The following is an 18,923-nucleotide window of genomic DNA, read 5'->3' on the forward strand; positions in this document are numbered from 1 at the left end:
ATTATTATTCATAAAGTTATTATCGCACTTTTAATTTTTTAATTTTATTTTAAAACTGTCATGGAAACCCAATTTACCCTGGGATAAATAAGACATTCAGATCATGATTTCGATTTGTTGTCTAACCAACATTTACATACATACTATATTAAATCATAATTACAAACAATACATTAAAAAAAAAGGGAAAATCCAAATTTGCAAACTCCCAACCATGAAAAGTTCAAGCATGGAAAATCATTTATTTAATGAAGGCATCTCCAGTTTTCCCACTCATCTTCTGCCCCATGTATCCTCTCCTTTGTGCATTTGACCCACGTTGCACACCGGAGTGATTAAAGGAAAGAGTGATTACCATGTGATTATCTTCTGTGTGCTTGTTGTTACATTCTACAAGCAGAACGTGATTCCCTCGTGTATTTTCCTAATCCTTTCCTAACACCATCCGTGGTTCTTTGTGTGTTTCCTGCAGGTGGTGCGGGATCAGATCTCCCACTGCACGGTGAAGCTGCGTCAGACCACCGGCCTGATGGAGTACTGCCTGGAGGTCATCAAGGAGAATGACCCCAGTGGATTCCTGCAGGTAACACACACAAACTGCCAGGGTTACACCGGAGAGGTGCCCTTGAGCAAGGCACCGGAAAACCCCCACTCCCACTGCTCCTAGTACTAGGATGGGTAAAAAGCAGAGAACACATTTCACTGTGTGTGCTGTGTGCCCTGCATGTGTAGAGATGGCAAAAGCACACACATCCTTTACTCAAGTAGAAGTACAGATACTCGTGTTTAAAAATACTCTGGTGAAAGTAGAAGTACTGACTAAACTGCTTTACTCAAGTAAAAGTAAAGAAGTATGGGCTTTGAAATGTACTTAAGTAAAAAGTACCCATAACTAGCAGCTGTTTTAAAGAGTACCTGACCTCCCTTTATGTCATTGTTAGCTAATTAATGTTTCCATGCTGAACAACGGCAACGTTTTCATTGGTCCCTCTTCTTTAGAGGAGAACAGGAAATGATGGATACACGGATCGTGTTCAAATCAATAGGCACGCAATGACTCTAAATAATAATGATCACGCCACCAAACACACATTCAGACTAAAGGAACCAGCCTGTTTGGAAAATGTGAGAAGTAGAAAGTACAGGTATTAGTGTTCAACATGTAAGAAGTAGAAAGTACAGGTATTTGTGTTCAAAATGTAAGAAGTAGAAAGTACAGGTATTTGTGTTCTACATGTAAGAAGTAGAAAGTACAGGTATTTGTGTTCTACATGTAAGAAGTAGAAAGTACAGGTATTTGAGTTCAACATGCAAGAAGTAGAAAGTACAGGTGTTTGTGTTCAACATGTAAGAAGTAGAAAGTACAGGTATTTGAGTTCAACATGTAAGAAGTAGAAAGTACAGGTATTTGAGTTCAACATGTAAGAAGTAGAAAGTACATGTATTTGAGTTCAACATGTAAGAAGTAGAAAGTACAGGTATTTGTGTTCAACATGTAAGAAGTAGAAAGTACAGGTATTTGTGTTCAACATGTAAGAAGTAGAAAGTACAGGTATTTGAGTTCAAAATGTAAGAAGTAGAAAGTACATGTATTTGAGTTCAACATGTAAGAAGTAGAAAGTACAGGTATTTGAGTTCAACATGTAAGAAGTAGAAAGTACATGTATTTGAGTTCAACATGTAAGAAGTAGAAAGTACAGGTATTTGTGTTCAACATGTAAGAAGTAGAAAGTACAGGTATTTGTGTTCAACATGTAAGAAGTAGAAAGTACAGGTATTTGTGTTCAACATGTAAGAAGTAGAAAGTACAGGTATTTGTGTTCAACATGTAAGAAGTAGAAAGTTCAGGTATTTGTGTTCAACATGTAAGAAGTAGAAAGTACAGGTGTTTGTGTTCAACATGTAAGAAGTAGAAAGTACAGGTATTTGTGTTCAACATGTAAGAAGTAGAAAGTACAGGTATTTGAGTTCAACATGTAAGAAGTAGAAAGTACAGGTATTTGTGTTCAACATGTAAGAAGTAGAAAGTACAGGTATTTGTGTTCAACATGTAAGAAGTAGAAAGTACAGGTATTTGTGTTCAGCGTGTAAGAAGAGCATTTCATCCCTCCAATTCTATACTATTCTATTCTACAGGGTGTTTGTATTGATGTGAATGAATTGATTTTTTGTTGTGTTCAGATCTCGGACGCTCTGATCCGGAGGGTGCACATGACGGAGGGGCAGTGGGGGAAGGGAACCCTCACCCCCCGCATGAACAGCGACTTCGACCTGACTCTGGACAGCAGCCCCCTCCTGCAGACCATCCACCAGCTAGACTTTGTACAGATGAAAGGTGAGAGGAGGGGGGTTCAGACAGAAACAGGTAAATACATTCGGTTGTGGGGGGGGGTGTATGTCTGTCTGAGTGGGGGTGTTATATTACCTGTGATGACAACTGTTTTTTGCAGCTGTGTCTTTTACATGTGTTTTTTATTATTTCTTTTTTTCTTTTCACATTTTTTTATAATTTTTCAATTTCTGATTTGATTTATTATTATTATTATTTTTCAAACATTTGTTTCTGTTCTTTTCTATTGAATTTTAAATGTATTCATTTTTTAAATTATTATTATACATTTTTTTTATTATCTAACATGATTAAATATTTAATTGAATTCAATTTAAACCCTTAAAATATGCTTTGTCAAACCAACAAAATAAAATGTAAAAAATTGCAATGACATAATTAAAATTTAAATAACAAAAGCATAACATTTGATAATTAAAATGGAAAACTTTAAAAGCCAAACTATTTATATATCAGTGCACAAATAAAGTAGTTAACTAGTACATTTTTTTAACATTTGCAGTAAAACACACCATTAAATTCTCTCTGAAGGTGATGCATGGCTTACAAGATGCAACCTCTGGTAGGCCATCTCAAAATGGTCTTTTTTATATGATTTTTATTCCTCCCTGTGCAGTAATATGATGTTTTATTATTTCCCATCAGTCCCGGCGGCCCCCATGCTGCAGCTGGAGGAGTGCTGCACGCAGAACAACAGTGCCACGTTGTCATGGAAACAACCGCCGCTGTCCACCATCGCCGTGGAGGGTTACATCCTGGAGCTCGACGACGGAAACATGGGGCACTTCAGGGTACGTGAACACCCCCACACACACACTCTTTAACAGACATTACATTTATTAGTCCGTGGGGGGGGGGGGCTGTGCTGCATTTCCATTTAGATTACAGGACAAATAGAGAGGACCAGTTACAGTAATAACTCACCTTCACAGAAATACTACAACAAAGACTCCTTTATTCAGTGTTGGGGGGGGGGGAGAATGCTTTGTTTCTGAAATCCCACAATCCATCTGACTGGTTATATGTTCAACCATATCTATACAGTCTTGGGGTATGGCCTTATATACAGTATATTTATGTAGGAGAGAACTCTTTTAAATTAGGGACACTACATACTGATATACACCTGAACATCAGCAGGAGAGGACTCTTTAAAGTAGAGACACTACATACTGATATACACCTGAACATCAGAAGGAGAGGACTCTTTAAAGTAGAGACACTACATACTGATATACACCTGAACATCAGCAGGAGAGGACTCTTTAAAGTAGAGACACTACATACTGATATACACCTGAACATCAGCAGGAGAGGACTCTTTAAAGTAGAGACACTACATACTGATATACACCTGAACATCAGCAGGAGAGGACTCTTTAAATTAGAGACACAACATACTGATATACACCTGAACATCAGCAGGAGAGGACTCTTTAAAGTAGAGACACTACATACTGATATACACCTGAACATCAGCAGGAGAGGACTCTTTAAAGTAGAGACACTACATACTGATATACACCTGAACATCAGCAGGAGAGGACTCTTTAAAGTAGAGACACTACATACTGACATACACCTGAACATCAGCAGGAGAGGACTCTTTAAATTAGAGACACTACATACTGATATACACCTGAACATCAGCAGGAGAGGACTCTTTAAAGTAGAGACACTACATACTGATATACACCTGAACATCAGCAGGAGAGGACTCTTTAAAGTAGAGACACTACATACTGATATACACCTGAACATCAGAAGGAGAGGACTCTTTAAAGTAGAGACACTACATACTGATATACACCTGAACATCAGCAGGAGAGGACTCTTTAAAGTAAAGACACTACATACTGACATAAACCTGAACATCAGCAGGAGAGGACTCTTTAAAGTAGAGACACTACATACTGATATACACCTGAACATCAGCAGGAGAGGACTCTTTAAAGTAGAGACACTACATACTGATATACACCTGAACATCAGCAGGAGAGGACTCTTTAAAGTAGAGACACTACATACTGATATACACCTGAACATCAGCAGGAGAAGACTCTTTAAAGTAGAGACACTACATACAGATATACACCTGAACATCAGCAGGAGAGGACTCTTTAAAGTAGAGACACTACATACAGATATACACCTGAACATCAGCAGGAGAGGACTCTTTAAAGTAGAGACACTACATACTGATATACACCTGAACATCAGCAGGAGAGGACTCTTTAAAGTAGAGACACTACATACTGATATACACCTGACCATCAGCAGGAGAGGACTCTTTAAAGTAGAGACACTACATACTGATATACACCTGAACATCAGCAGGAGAGGACTCTTTAAAGTAGAGACACTACATACAGATATACACCTGAACATCAGCAGGAGAGGACTCTTTAAAGTAGAGACACTACATACTGATATACACCTGAACATCAGCAGGAGAGGACTCTTTAAAGTAGAGACACTACATACTGATATACACCTGAACATCAGCAGGAGAAGACTCTTTAAAGTAGAGACACTACATACAGATATACACCTGAACATCAGCAGGAGAGGACTCTTTAAAGTAGAGACACTACATACAGATATACACCTGAACATCAGCAGGAGAGGACTCTTTAAAGTAGAGACACTACATACTGATATACACCTGAACATCAGCAGGAGAGGACTCTTTAAAGTAGAGACACTACATACTGATATACACCTGACCATCAGCAGGAGAGGACTCTTTAAAGTAGAGACACTACATACTGATATACACCTGAACATCAGCAGGAGAGGACTCTTTAAAGTAGAGACACTACATACAGATATACACCTGAACATCAGCAGGAGACGACTCTTTAAAGTAGAGACACTACATATTGATATACACCTGAACATCAGCAGTATAGATGATAAACCTTTTGTTTTTAAGTTTAAAGGGCTCTATAGACCCCTCAGATCAGTTTCCAAAGAGTGAACGGCCCCTCTGTTCTGCAGGATGGGCTTTATGGTTTAAATATCCTCCACCATTGATATACCGTTATTGTTCATGGGGTTTAAAGTTTCTATGTAACAAAGAGCCGGGGCCTCTCTGTGTGTGTACAGAAGGTTGGGGCCTGGGGTATTTGGATTACACGTCGGACCCCTGAGAAGATAAATATACGCTCTGATCCAGCAGGACCCTGCCTCACTCACTCTCGGAGGTCTGCAACTTATCTGTTTCCATTGCACCTTGGCATATAGTAAACATTTTTACTTTAGAGGGAAACCCCAAAAAGCAGAATAGGGCCTATTCAAACGTGATTCAGCAGAGAATATTTGCAAACATTAATCCTACATGTTACCTTCACTGTTGGGAATTGAGAATATGTGTGATGGATTTTTATTTCTGTAACCGGGTTGGTTTGACCTAAACAGCACCAAAACAATTTTGAACATGAAACAAGTTTCTCTCCTCCTCTGACTCATGATGCTCTCCAACGCTGCAACACACAGGTTGTCAGGTTGCGTGTGTGTGTGTCTCTATTTATACAGTGTGTGGGATCCTCTCCCACTCTCTGCTCTACAAACTCTCCTGTTTCACAAAATAAATCCTAAAGAGACTATGTGTGTGTCATCACTGCGCACAACATGTCTCTGTAACTGTGTGTGTGTGTGTGTGTGTGTGTGTGTGTGTGTGTGTGTGTGTGTGTGTGTGTGTGTGTGTGTGTGTGTGTGTGTGTGTGTGTGTGTGTGTGTGTGTGTGTGTGTGTGTGTGTGTGTGTGTGTGTGTGTGTGTGTGTGTGTGTGTGTGTGTGTGTGTGTGTGTGTGTGTGTGTGTGTGTGTGTGTGTGTGTGTGTGTGTGTGTGTGTGTGTGTGTTACAGGAAGTGTACGTGGGAACAGAGACCATCTGCACGGTGGACGGGCTTCACTTCAACAGCACCTACAAAGCCCGGGTGAAAGCGTTCAACAACAGTGGGCTGGGCCAGTACAGCAAGACCCTCGTCATGCAGACCTCCGAGAGTACGTGAATACATCAAATACTACTTATTTATGAATCTGATGCAGACCTCTGGTAGTATGTTAAGCATCATCTCCTCCTCATACTAGATATATAATTCGAAGTCATATTTATAAGTATTATAATTCTAAGTATTATATGAAAAATGTTTAAGGAAATTCTCTTTTGTTATCGTTCAGTCAGGATTTGGAGATAGTTTCCCAAAGAAAAGAGCGGAGACTCACGTCTTTTACTTGAGTAACATTTTGAATGCAGGACTTTTACTTGTAAAAGAGTATTCCTACACTCTGGTACTTCTACTTTTACTCGAGTACAACATCTGAGTACTTCTACTTTTACTCAAGAACAAGATCTGAGTACTTATACTTATACTCAATTACAAGATCTGAGTATTTCTACTTTTACTCAAGTACAAGATCTGAGTACTTATACTCAAGTACAAGATCTGAGTATTTGTACTTATACTCAAGTACAAGATCTGAGTACTTCTACTTTTACTCAAGTACAAGATCTGAGTACTTATACTCAAGTACAAGATCTGAGTATTTGTACTTATACTCAAGTACAAGATCTGAGTACTTATACTTATACTCAAGTACAAGATCTGAGTACTTATACTCAAGTACAAGATCTGAGTATTTGTACTTATACTCAAGTACAAGATCTGAGTACTTATACTTATACTCAAGTACCAGATCTGAGTACTTCTTCCATCTCAGAGTCTGAAGTAGAGTGAGGCTGAGGCTGATACTGTATGTCAATTTAAGATCTGTATTACACAGTTTGTCCAGCAGAGAGCGCTGACAAATCTTTTTCTGCAGCCTATATTAAAAGGGCAAGTTAAAAAACACCTGGATCATTTTCTAAATTACATTTTTTCAATCTTTCAAAACCAATACAAAAATTGGGTTCGGCTTGCTAAATATTTATAAAATATAGATCTTAGTCAAACATTTTTATAGTAATTATTTGACTTTTTAATTCAAGCCATTTCCTATAATTATTAGTAGCAATTAATTAGTTGCTTTATTTAATGCCTTCCACATGTTTGTTTTTTAATGATGCAAAATGTGTCTAATAGACTTCTTTGACATAATCTTGGATTTATGTCGTAATTAATCCAATTTGGTCAAACAGCTGGCAGGTATTTAATTGCTGGTAATTAACAACGTATACAAATATATTTTGTATCACTTCAGATCCCAGACGAGGGTCCCGGTTCACTCTCCTTCCTCTTTCTGAGTGCAGCGTTCATTAAAATCTGATAAATCCTGACTGAATAATAAAGTGCTTCTGACTGTTAAAGACTCCATCTTCAGAAACACTTCTTACACATGTTGGGGGAAAAGAGAAGTTATTTGGGCAGATTTGAAAATATGCACTTTGAGTTTTTAATGATGTCTTTCAGAGACACGCGGGCCATCACACGCCCTCGTCCTCTTTCATTTTTATCCAACACTAAAGTCAAATAAAGTGAACTTCTCTACTTGCAAGGATTTACAAAAAGCAGAAGCAGAAGGAAGTGGATTCTGTTTGAGCTTTGACACACACACACACACACACACACACACACACACACACACACACACACACACACACACACACACACACACACACACACACACACACACACACACACACACACTCTCTCGCTCTCTCTCTCTCTCTCTCTCTCTCTCTCTCTCTCTCTCTCTCACACACACACACACATACCATGTATACATCACTTCAGGGGACATTACATTGACTTACATGCATTTCCTGGAGTCTTATCCTAACCTTAACCATAACCAACACATGCCTAACCCTTACCCTTAACCTAACCAAGTCTTCACCCTAAAATGTATTGTTATGGGGACCTCCATGTTGTCCTCATAAGGGAGGCGAGTCCCCACACGTGACTGTGTAAACAGATTTAGGTCCCCACAAGGATAGTAATGCAAGGACACACACACACACGTTTTATTCTCTATAAGTTTAAGATATATAGAGACTATACAGATTATACTATTTGGTCATGTTGTCACATTTTTGGGTAATTTAGTTTCCCTTTTTGCAGTCTTTGTTCTCTCTATAGTCATTTTAAGTCACTCTGTGGTCTTTTTGGAGGGTTATTTTGGTCATTTTGTGTTTCTTTTGTGCCTTTTTGGTAATCGTATGTCTCTTTGTTGTTTTTTTGTTCTCATTTTGTGTCTTTATTTGCAGTTAGGAGTCATTTTCAGTTTTTTTTGGGTCATTTTGTGTCAGTTTTGCCCGTTTTTGTGGTTTGGTCAGATTGAGTTTCTTCCTGGTTGTGTCTCAGGGGCCTCGGACACTTTTGGCCCCCTGTCTTCACACTTAAATAATCCCCCATGCCTCTTTAGTGTTTGCTGCTGGTTTACCTGCTTTTTTTTTTACTTCTCCTCCTCCTCCTCTTCACCGTTTGCTCCCTGGCTACGCTGCACTTCCTCCTCCTCTTCTTCCTCCTCCGTCTCTTCCTCCCCCTCTTCCTCTCCTCTTCTAGCTGGACTCCCTCCATGTGATATTCAGTCTCTAGGCTCAGGTATGGCTCTCCTGCTTCCTCTCTTAACCCCCCCCCCCCTCCCTCTCATCATCAGTTCTCCTCCCCCCTGCAGAGGGTCTGTTTGCTGCTCCTGTTAATAAAGATCTTTCTGTCCTGTGGGAAATAAAGCGGTGTTATAAACGTTACTGCTCACAGTGACAGGGAAGTGGAGCAAACAGCCCCCCTGTGCACCCCCATGTCTGTGTGTAGAGGATAACATGTTAGTACACCCAGAGTCCCACAGTCTGCACCGTTATCAGCGTCTGATTCAGCCTGTGATGTGTGTGAAGAGATCAAACTAATTACAAAGAATTCAAACAAAAAATATGTCTCCCTGCAGGTGCTTAGAGTTTTATTCACCACCAAGACCAATACATGTGCGTTAAATTATGTTTAAAGTGCGTAAACAGACGCAGAATTGTTTATCTGTTTTAGTAACATATCCATCCATCATCTACCGGGTCGTGGAGGGATCAGTTCCAGCAGAGGGCCCCAAACTTCTCTTTTGCAGAGATGAAGTCCCTCCACCTGGTCCTGGGTCTGCCCCTCGGTCCCCTCCCAGCTATTACCATATCAAACTCCTATAAAGATAATTAGAAGCAAACATTTAGCACACATCACTTTTCAAAAAGTCCAAAATGCTGCAAAAAAGTGCTGAAATGCTCCATTTACTTACACCAAATAATCATAATAACCCAATTCAATATTTATTTTGGTCCGCTAAATCGTGTTTTCATCTTTTAATTTGGGTGAACTGACCTTTTTTGATAAGAGAGATAATAAGAAATACTTAAAACATCAATTTATTAAAAATGTATTTATCTAGAATCTCCAAGCTGATGAAAACAAACGCCAGATATATTTGCAGACTGTCTGACACGGGTGTGATTTTAATATAAATATAAATAAGTTAAGTTATAGTAAGAGTAATAGAGTATAATGCTAAGATGTATTAACCATAACAATTATAGTAAGTCATCTAATCTTCTTTCTTATATTTAATATTCATTTATGAAGTTTTTACAGTGAAACTCACCTCCTCTAACCTCCAGCCTCATCTCACCTGCAGTGTGAAGTCGTCATCAGCTGTGGTGATGTCACTAATGTGTGTGTGTGTGTGTGTGTGTGTGTGTGTGTGTGTGTGTGTGTGTGTGTGTGTGTGTGTGTGTGTGTGTGTGTGTGTGTGTGTGTGTGTGTGTGTGTGTGTGTGTGTGTGTGTGTGTGTGTGTGTGTGTGTGTGTGTGTGTGTGTGTGTGTGTGTGTGTGTGTGTGTGTGTGTGTGTGTGTGTGTGCGCGCAGTCTCCTGGTTCACCTTCGACCCGGCCTCGGCCCACCAGGACATCATCCTGTCCAACGACAACCTGACGGTGTCGTGCAACAGCTACGATGACAGGGTGGTTATGGGTAATTCTGCGTTGTCGCGCGGCGTTCACTACTGGGAGATGACGGTCGATCGCTATGACAACCACCCCGACCCGGCGTTCGGCGTTGCCCGTAGCGACGTGCTGAAGGACGTCATGCTGGGGAAGGACGACAAGGCCTGGTCGATGTACGTCGACAACAACCGGTCCTGGTTCATGCACAACAACTCACACACCAACAGGTAAACACACACACACACACACACACACATACATACACACACACACACACACAACTCACACACCAACAGGTAAACACACACACACACACACACACACACACACACACACACACACACACATACACATACACATACACATACACACACACACACAACTCACACACCAACAGGTAAACACACACACACACACACACACACACACATACACATACACATACACATACACATACACACACACACACACACACACACACACACACATACAACTCACACACCAACAGGTATGACATTGACAAGTAAACACAACAACTTCATCATGTCTGTGTGTGTTTAGGACGGACGGCGGCATCAGTAAAGGAGCCACGATAGGAATCCTGATGGACTTCACCCGAGGGATCCTCATCTTCCTCATCAACGACGAGCAGCAGGGGCCAGTCGCCTTCCAGGGCCTGGAGGGCGTCTACTACCCCGCCATCAGCCTCAACAGGAACGTACAGGTACAGAGACATATTTCATTTTAAATGCTTACTGTTGGGAAAATATCACTCGTCGTCACCGGCTTTAGCTTCAATCTCAGGATCCATGTATTTGTGATCCTCTCCAGAATGGAAGTAGTCATCACATACAGAGCATCAACTAGTTCCTGAACAGTGTCCTTCACATGCTGATATCCAAGAAAGGGAGTCACACAGTCACAAGATGGAGGAATAGAAAGCAGTATTCAATGTTTACTTCAGATTAGCTCCACGTCAGAAATGATCATGCTTGTCATATGTCTCTCTCCATAGAGGCTGAATCATCATGTTAATCACATAGCTATCATATGCCTCAAACAGTCCTGATGCTCTTCTAGGTAATCACACATCCTGTCATGTTCACAGCTACAGTTGGGATACCTTTGTTAACATGTGGACTCTGATACTGGAAGAGGACATTCAGTATTTTCCCAACACTTACTATATTCTGTAGTTCATTTTGAAAAATAATCCCTAACATACACCCCTTATTGTCTCGTTTTGTGAAGTAGCTGTAGTCAAAGTCCTCTAGTTTTGGCGGGAAAGTTCCTGCAGTTGAAGAGGGTCAGTTTAGCGTTGCATTAATAGCGGAAATGGAGGGGAAAACCAGCCAAATGAAAAACAACCGAGGTGAAAAAACAACAGGAAGTCATTGGTCCAAGCCAAGAAAAGAGCCATATAAAACAGCAAATTATCTTTTAGTGTCTTCTGCTGTTTCCCCAGTTCCATACCCTACTGTGTGCTAAGATGAGTAAGCTTACCCATTTGTGCGATTAACTGATATTAAAATGTATTTTGATGAAAATGTTCTCTAAGATTGCCATCAAGTTGGTGGAAAGATATTTTTTGAATTGATTTGATTTATTTTGAATGTGTAAAACAATAATACAAAAATGTCGCATGAGAATTATTATACAATACATAATTAAAGGTCCCATGTGATGCTTTTCCGGTTATTACCCGTCCCCTTGTGTGTTATGAAGTTTTTTATGCATGTTAACGGTCTGCAGAGTCACAAACCCTCAAAGTACACCCTGTAGCGAGTAAAACTCTAACACAGAAAATACCTGTCTGTGCTGCCCCAGAACGCCTCGTTGGACATTTCTTTTTTTCCATTGTTTACTTCTTGGGTTCTGTGAAATGCCCATACCCAAATGGAACCATTGGTCCAATCAGCGGACTTCCTCACACACTTCCTTTCTCAGCTGCAGCTCCGCCGATTTCTCCTCCCTGAGACGGTGGCAGGCTGTGAGTCGGTGTTTGAGCACACACACAAACTCCCAGCCAGGCTGCGGGTGTGTGTTCGGGCTGGGTTTCGCTGTGTCTCGCTGTCTCGCAGACGGCCGCTGGGCTCATGGGGGGCATGAGCTCCAACAAGCCGTGTAGGACAGAGAGTGAATACACAGACTATCCAGAGATGCTGTATGAGAAACCAATGGGATTTTGGAACATTGAACAATGTAAATCTATTCTAGTAGACCTCAACAATGGAATTATGATCAGTGGAAATGGCCATGACATGGGACCTTTAAGCAATGTCAAATTGATATTCAAAAATATTACTGATTCTAAATTATTTATATGTGTTGTCAAATATTTGTGTACAGTAGACATTTAATACAAATAATGTTAGCAATCTTTGTTAACAAATCATTTCTTTGACTATTGTTTAAAGTATGATTTTATTTGTTGCAATTTACCTAAAAATGTCAATTTGATTTTTACCCAAACCATATCAAGACTTTAAACCAATCAGAACACATTATGGCATTTCCTCTTCCTATTTCCCACCGTTTAACCGTTCATAATGTATTTATAACCTGAGGACATATTATTTAAGTGATTTCCGAACACTTTGATTCATGCACCGCTCCATTAGCCGCAGAAACAGCTGCAGGGTCGTTTGAGCCGTCTTTACGCTGCAGGCAGATGCAGAGTTTTTAACTTAGATTATGAGTTCAGTTATTATTCATTAAAACTGCTTTTTAAGTTTTACAAACACAGAGGATTAAAGCTTGAAGGAGGAAGCTTCAAAGACTCAACAACAGTGATGGCTTTGAATGTCTTATTGCTCTGTTTACTGAGAGATAATCCAGCAGCTCCCTCTGCAGGCTGGAAATATATTACAGCTGAGACACTGCAGGGGAATGAGTAACATATTGAACTAACAGATATCACTGTGAAACCCCCCCCACTTCACTACTGACATTAACACTTTATATTACAAGTTTTCTGACAAATGATTTGTAATGCTATTTTTGGGTGAATTTAAGAGAAATCTGCAGACACAAACAGATGGGCCATTTCTCAATGTCGAGTATACCTGCTGCAGAGCTACTATTCCAAGTATACTACGTCATTGAGTGGCTCCGAAGGACTGTTTAAATGCATGTTAAATGCCCAGCAATCGACGCCACTCGATGACGGTATACTTCAAATAGTGGCTCTGCAGCAGGTATACTCGACATTGAGAAACGGCCACAGAGTTAGTCAACAATGACCTTAAATCACCTTTTGAAAATCTGGAAAGCATTGCACTCGACTGCTTACCATATACCTTTAAAACACATCGTAGGATATGCATGTTAAAATAAATGCATGTGGTCCTTTTTAAAACAAACACAAACAATGTAAGCAGTCATTGAAAAATATTTTTTTATTGCAAGTTTTCTCAAATGTTAGGGTTAAATATGCAGATGAGGTATTGCGTAATGTGACATTTTGGTGAATCTAGGAGAAATCTACAGAAACATTTAGTCAAATAAACTCCTTATTGTGGATTTTGCATAAAAGTAGAAGTGTTATGTATAATAATAATAACTGAGATTTATGTAGCGCCTTTCAGGGGACCCAAGGTCGCTTTACAGCAGGAGTAAAACAAACCAAAACAGTCAGACAGACGAAACAACAAAATTAATCAGGGGCCGAAAGCCTTGGCAAACAGATGGGACTTGAGGGTCCTTTCTAAAGGCGTCAAGCGTAAAACAAGAAGTGTTATGTATGACAAATGTATTAAATACATGTTTCCATGTAAAGCCTCATGTTTTTTGTATGTAAATGTGTTTTTCTGCAGATCACGCTGCACACTGGTCTGCCCATCCCTGATTTCTACACCACTGGGGAGGCAGATCCGGCCAACTCGGCCTGCTGAACACTGACCGCGGCGGGGGAAACCTCTCCAGGATTTCCCAGGGTTCATCCTGCCTGTCAGTAACTATAACCCCCCCTCCCCCCCTCCTCTCTGTAGGAGGCCCAAAGCCATGCCTTTATCATGCATAAACCTTGGACACTTGGACAAACTCCAGCTCTGAAATGCACCGTGCTTTGAAATCTGTTCTATCGAGTTACAGTTAGTTAGAAAATCCTGTTTCAAAATATGTGCAGTGATCATAATAACCGGTTAAAGGTCCCCTATTATACTGTTTTTCATCAATATGCTATAGGTCTCAGAAATATACAAAACATGTCTCTGAAGTGTTTGGCTCCAAAGACCAAACAGATCATTGCAGCATTACCCATAATCCCCTCTGTTTCAGCCCTATTTCCAAAGTGCTGATTCTCTGTCTGTTACTTTAGATGAAAATAAGGAGCCCCTCCCCACGCCCCTCTGAGAGACATTTGGTTAAAAAGAACACAATGGTGCTCTCGGAGGAGATTCAGGTGATAAGGTGGGGGGGGGGGCGGGGGTTATGACATCATAAAGTGGCCAAAATTTGATCAGCTCATTTTCAGACAGGTTTGTATATAAATGGATCAGGACAAAAAGAATATTTTTTCCTGAAACTTTCAGAATCTCTTTACACAGAGGGGACACATGTTGATTTAGAAGACACATGAAAAAGTGGATTTTGCATAATAGGTGACCTTTAAAGCAATATAAGATATGTTGGACATTGCTCCTATTTGGTTTCTTGCCAAGTGTTAGATGAGAATATTGACATCTGATTTGGTTGCGACTCTTTTCATTATATATTACCCTTCAGATTATTTTCCAGATTGCTTCAGAACATATTAACAAATGTGCATCCCAGGTTCCAGAGTCCAAGTAGATATGATACATATTCAAAGATATTCAGTTTAATATAATATTAAACAGAGAAAAGCAGCAAATAATCAAAATAAGAGAAGCTAAAAACAGCAATGGCTTAAGCTTTTAATCAAATATCACAATATATGATATTTTATTCATTAAGTCTGTACTTTAAATATGAAGTTACAGTTGGCAGTAAATATGGTAACTTTGGATTTTTCTAAAATACTTTAAAGTTTTAGAGTTGCTGGCTGGAGCATTTATTAACTTTGGTGCATTGCTGCAATGATCCCTGGGAGATCCGCATCACTGTCATATCCTCATCCGTGCACACGAGGCGCTTCTCTTAGTGGCTTAGCTTCTGTCTCGTCTGTAATTAACTACAGGAGGGATTTTGTTGGTGTAATGATCATGAGAGCGGGCAGGTGTTTGAATTAAAGTGTGTTGTAAATGATGATGAAGCTCTTTCAATAAGGTGCTACAGCGCCGCGCTACATTCTGCTTTTTTTTACTGTAGGTGACTAAATCCTGGTAGTTTTGTAATACTGTTACTGAAACGCAGAGAGGTTTATAGCTAAATAAGTTATTGGTGTTCAGAGTTTTTTCAATGAGAATTTATCATTGTTCCTTTATTTAATGTATAGTTATTACGGAAAGGGAAGAATCTTAATGTTGTCGCTTTAAAAAATGTGGTTTGTAATTTGTTGTCAAACTGATTATGTCCCGCTGAAGCAAACAGGAAAGGGAACGATGTACTGGACGTTGTTTTGGGCAACAGCCTCCTCAACAGGAAACAATATGGAGCAATGCAAAGTCATGCTTAGCACAAATACAGGAAGCTATACTAGCTAGCGAATGTTAGCTTTCTAGCCAGCTGTTGCCAAAAGTGTGGCTCTCGTAACTTCAATTGGAATCATTTTTGAACACCCTGTGGTTAGACTTGTAGTGCCGACCTGACCTCTGGGTGTCATGAACAACATTTGGTGCAAACTAAACAAGTACATTTTGAGATGTTTAACAGAACAAGGGACATCTTTGCCAGATATTTATGGTATTTGTACTTTTCAATAATGCAAAAAGTGCCAAAATGTACGATCATTTAACCATTATGTGACACTTGAATTGGCAAATTAACTAATCTTCTACTGTATGTCTCCTTTAAATTAAATAACAGAGGGAAAAATAATGATCCTACGTGTTTCGTCATTTCTTCTCATGTCCCTCTATCCCAGGGGTGTAAAACTCAAATACCGATTAAAAAATCGGTACTAGTCGAGGGCCGGACTGGTTCAATGTTTATTGCAGAACGTATTGAAATGAACGTATTGCACATATTAAACCTGGAACTAACAAAGCTTAAATTATTGCCTATAAAAACAACATTAAACATTAAATAATCAGTTGCATTCATTTCTTATGGCTCTATCTGCAGCTTTTCCAGAGTCATTTCTTATGATTACATTTTCCCACAGGCCAACAACAGCTTCAACAAAACTATTCCCCTCAAAGAGAAACCAAACATGCCCTGTTGTCGTGAGAGAGAAAGTGCAGAAGGAAACATCCATTAAACTCAGTGTGCTGCTCTGTGATGCTAGCTCAGATACTTGGCAACTCATCTTGGGTGCAAGGTCATCAATGTTTGGGCTCAGGCTCTGAGCTGAGGAGACCCTCAGGATGGAGTAAAGGCGTGCATGCAATATACCGGCGGGCCAGATCTAATAGAAATGACAAATTATCATGTGGGCCGAAATTATTATTATTATTATTTTTTTGATTTGAGTTTGACACATGTCCTCTGTCCTATCCTCTAAGTGGGTTGATTTGTGTCCTTTAAATAAACAAAACCCTATTGCGCCTATTTCTTCGTTATCTAGCAGTGCTGCCTGCAGTTGCCACTAATGGAAAAATACAGAGCAATGAGAAAAGTCTGTAGGACTCATCCTCTGGGAACCATGAATATCTGTGCTAAATGTCTTAGGAATCCATCCAATAGTTGTTGAGATAATTCTGCATGAATGTGGGGACCTGAAATGTCCCGAGGTCAGGTTGAGGTAACAGAGTCCCCGGTACATCCTCTTCCTGAACATGTCCAGCATACACATTAAAATGCTTTCCTGTGTTTAAGCTTCATGGGCGTGCCTTTTCCCCTCTTCAATACCCACAAGATTTATGAAAACTTTGCTAATAAATAAATCATTGCTTCAGCAGAGGAACTGTAACATCTGTGATGCCTGACTTCACCTGCTGCTATTTTTCTATCAGCATTGAGAAGCAAATAACCGTGTTTGTTATGGACAGAATATCCCCAGTCAGGTGTCTTTCTTAACTTTATAAATCCTCTAGCATTTTTATTTTGTCTCCCCCAGGATAAATATTGATTGTAAAGCAGAATATATCATTTTCAGTATACGCATGTGTGCAAACTGCAGTGCTCAGAAAGCTGCACGGCCTTTTAAGCCTTGATTTATGCATCATAGGTAGGGCCTTTTCTCCGGACGTAAATATAACGTAAAAACAAAAGCAGCCATTATCACAACATTACACAACCTCAGAATCCAGGAATAACAAACAAAATGGCTTTAATTCAGATAATCAAAGGGATTCATATGATTATTAACACAAATGATCTTCTCCTGGAACATTTTCTGTGTGAACTAGTTATATTTTTGACTGAAAAATAACATGTGTTCCTGTTCTGAACATAAGAGGGCGCTGATGTTTAAAAGGTGTGTGATTGTAACGTTTATTATTCCAAAGCAGCCAAAAACACTTCAAAGATATTAAACATAGACCTGGGGATTATTTAAACTTCAAACTTTTATGAATTATTAAAAAACGTGCACACAGTCGCTGGGCGACACTGGGTGTTATATATCCAAATGTACGTGTGTGTGTGTGTATGTGTGTGTGTGTGAATGTGTGTGTTGCATTATAACCTAATTTGATTGATTATTTTTGCTGTTTGATGCAAGGTGGAATGTGATCACTGGATATTTGTAATTTACAGTGATACAGGAATATGTCTACAGAGAGTATTATGAATATAAAATGTTAAAAACATTGTTATTATTTGATTTTAACACAGTATGATTATTATGATTTATATGTCTATCATTACTGCTATTATGATGATGATGATGATGATGATGATGATGATGATGATGATGATGATGATGTGTAAAATGAGCCGCTGTGTTCTTTTGTATGTGTGAATATTCAATAAATAGGTGTCAACGAAGTTTGATGTTGCCTGGAATATTTTCTATATATTTTTGTCAGTTTTAATGTTTTTATATTTAATTGTCTTATAGCAGTGAACCAAAGTATATATTTAAAGTGATCTCCTTTTAAAGAGGCTTTATTTTTTACTTCTGGAACCTAATGACATCACTATAGAACACTTGTGCTCCTATTGGCTAGCGCTCCAACACATTGTATGTGATAGGCTAAGGGGCGGGGCATCTCTAAGCAGTTGACCAATCACAACAGAGCCGGCCAGCTAACCAATCAGAGCAGACTGGGCTCTGGTTTCAGACAGAGGGTGAAAAGAGAAATCTGCCTTGTTTGTTATTATTATAAATTAAATGTATTATTATTATTTTTCATATAAAAACCTGTACTTTTTACATATTTTCTTTCTTAAGATTGACCTAAAACAGAAATGTCAAGGTACAACTTTTCTAAAAACCTGCAAAAGGACAACAAATAGAAAAAAAATACAAACAAAATATGTTATTCTCACGGACATAGCATTTCAAATTATATCCGCCGACGTTGTTTGTGTTTCTTTTGGAGGCTGCATACATTTATTCTAACATGCGTATCCTACTCTGTGTTTTTAATTTATATGGTAAGTTCTCCGGTGCAATGCATTCCAG

The 18,923-nt window shown here is 39.3% G+C and overlaps 1 protein-coding gene across 1 annotated transcript; it reads left to right on the plus strand.

The window, feature by feature from the left end:
• The first annotated feature begins 453 nt into the window (after nt 1–453).
• LOC307026770 (E3 ubiquitin-protein ligase TRIM9-like) lies at nt 454–18,283 on the plus strand. Its single transcript, XM_079694899.1, has 8 exons — nt 454–583; nt 2,182–2,335; nt 2,996–3,141; nt 6,219–6,357; nt 8,859–8,897; nt 10,197–10,500; nt 10,835–10,997; nt 14,089–18,283. The coding sequence occupies exons 1-8, from the start codon at nt 530–532 to the stop codon at nt 14,164–14,166; spliced, it is 1,077 nt and encodes a 358-aa protein (XP_079551025.1). The 5' UTR covers nt 454–529; the 3' UTR covers nt 14,167–18,283.
• Nucleotides 18,284–18,923: the final 640 nt, after the last annotated feature.

Source organism: Notothenia rossii (assembly GCF_949606895.1).
Source record: "Notothenia rossii genome assembly, contig: scaffold_291, whole genome shotgun sequence".
Lineage (NCBI taxonomy): Eukaryota > Metazoa > Chordata > Actinopteri > Perciformes > Nototheniidae > Notothenia > Notothenia rossii.

Excerpts from the sequence above, each read along its gene's own strand:
- LOC307026770 (XM_079694899.1), top strand. The coding sequence starts at position 530 with ATGGAGTACTGCCTGGAGGTCATCAAGGAGAATGACCCCAGTGGATTC. Across the intron at positions 584-2,181 it reads ACCCCAGTGGATTCCTGCAG|ATCTCGGACGCTCTGATCCG; the intron begins GTAACACACACA and ends TGTTGTGTTCAG. Across the intron at positions 6,358-8,858 it reads CGTCATGCAGACCTCCGAGA|CTGGACTCCCTCCATGTGAT; the intron begins GTACGTGAATAC and ends CTCCTCTTCTAG.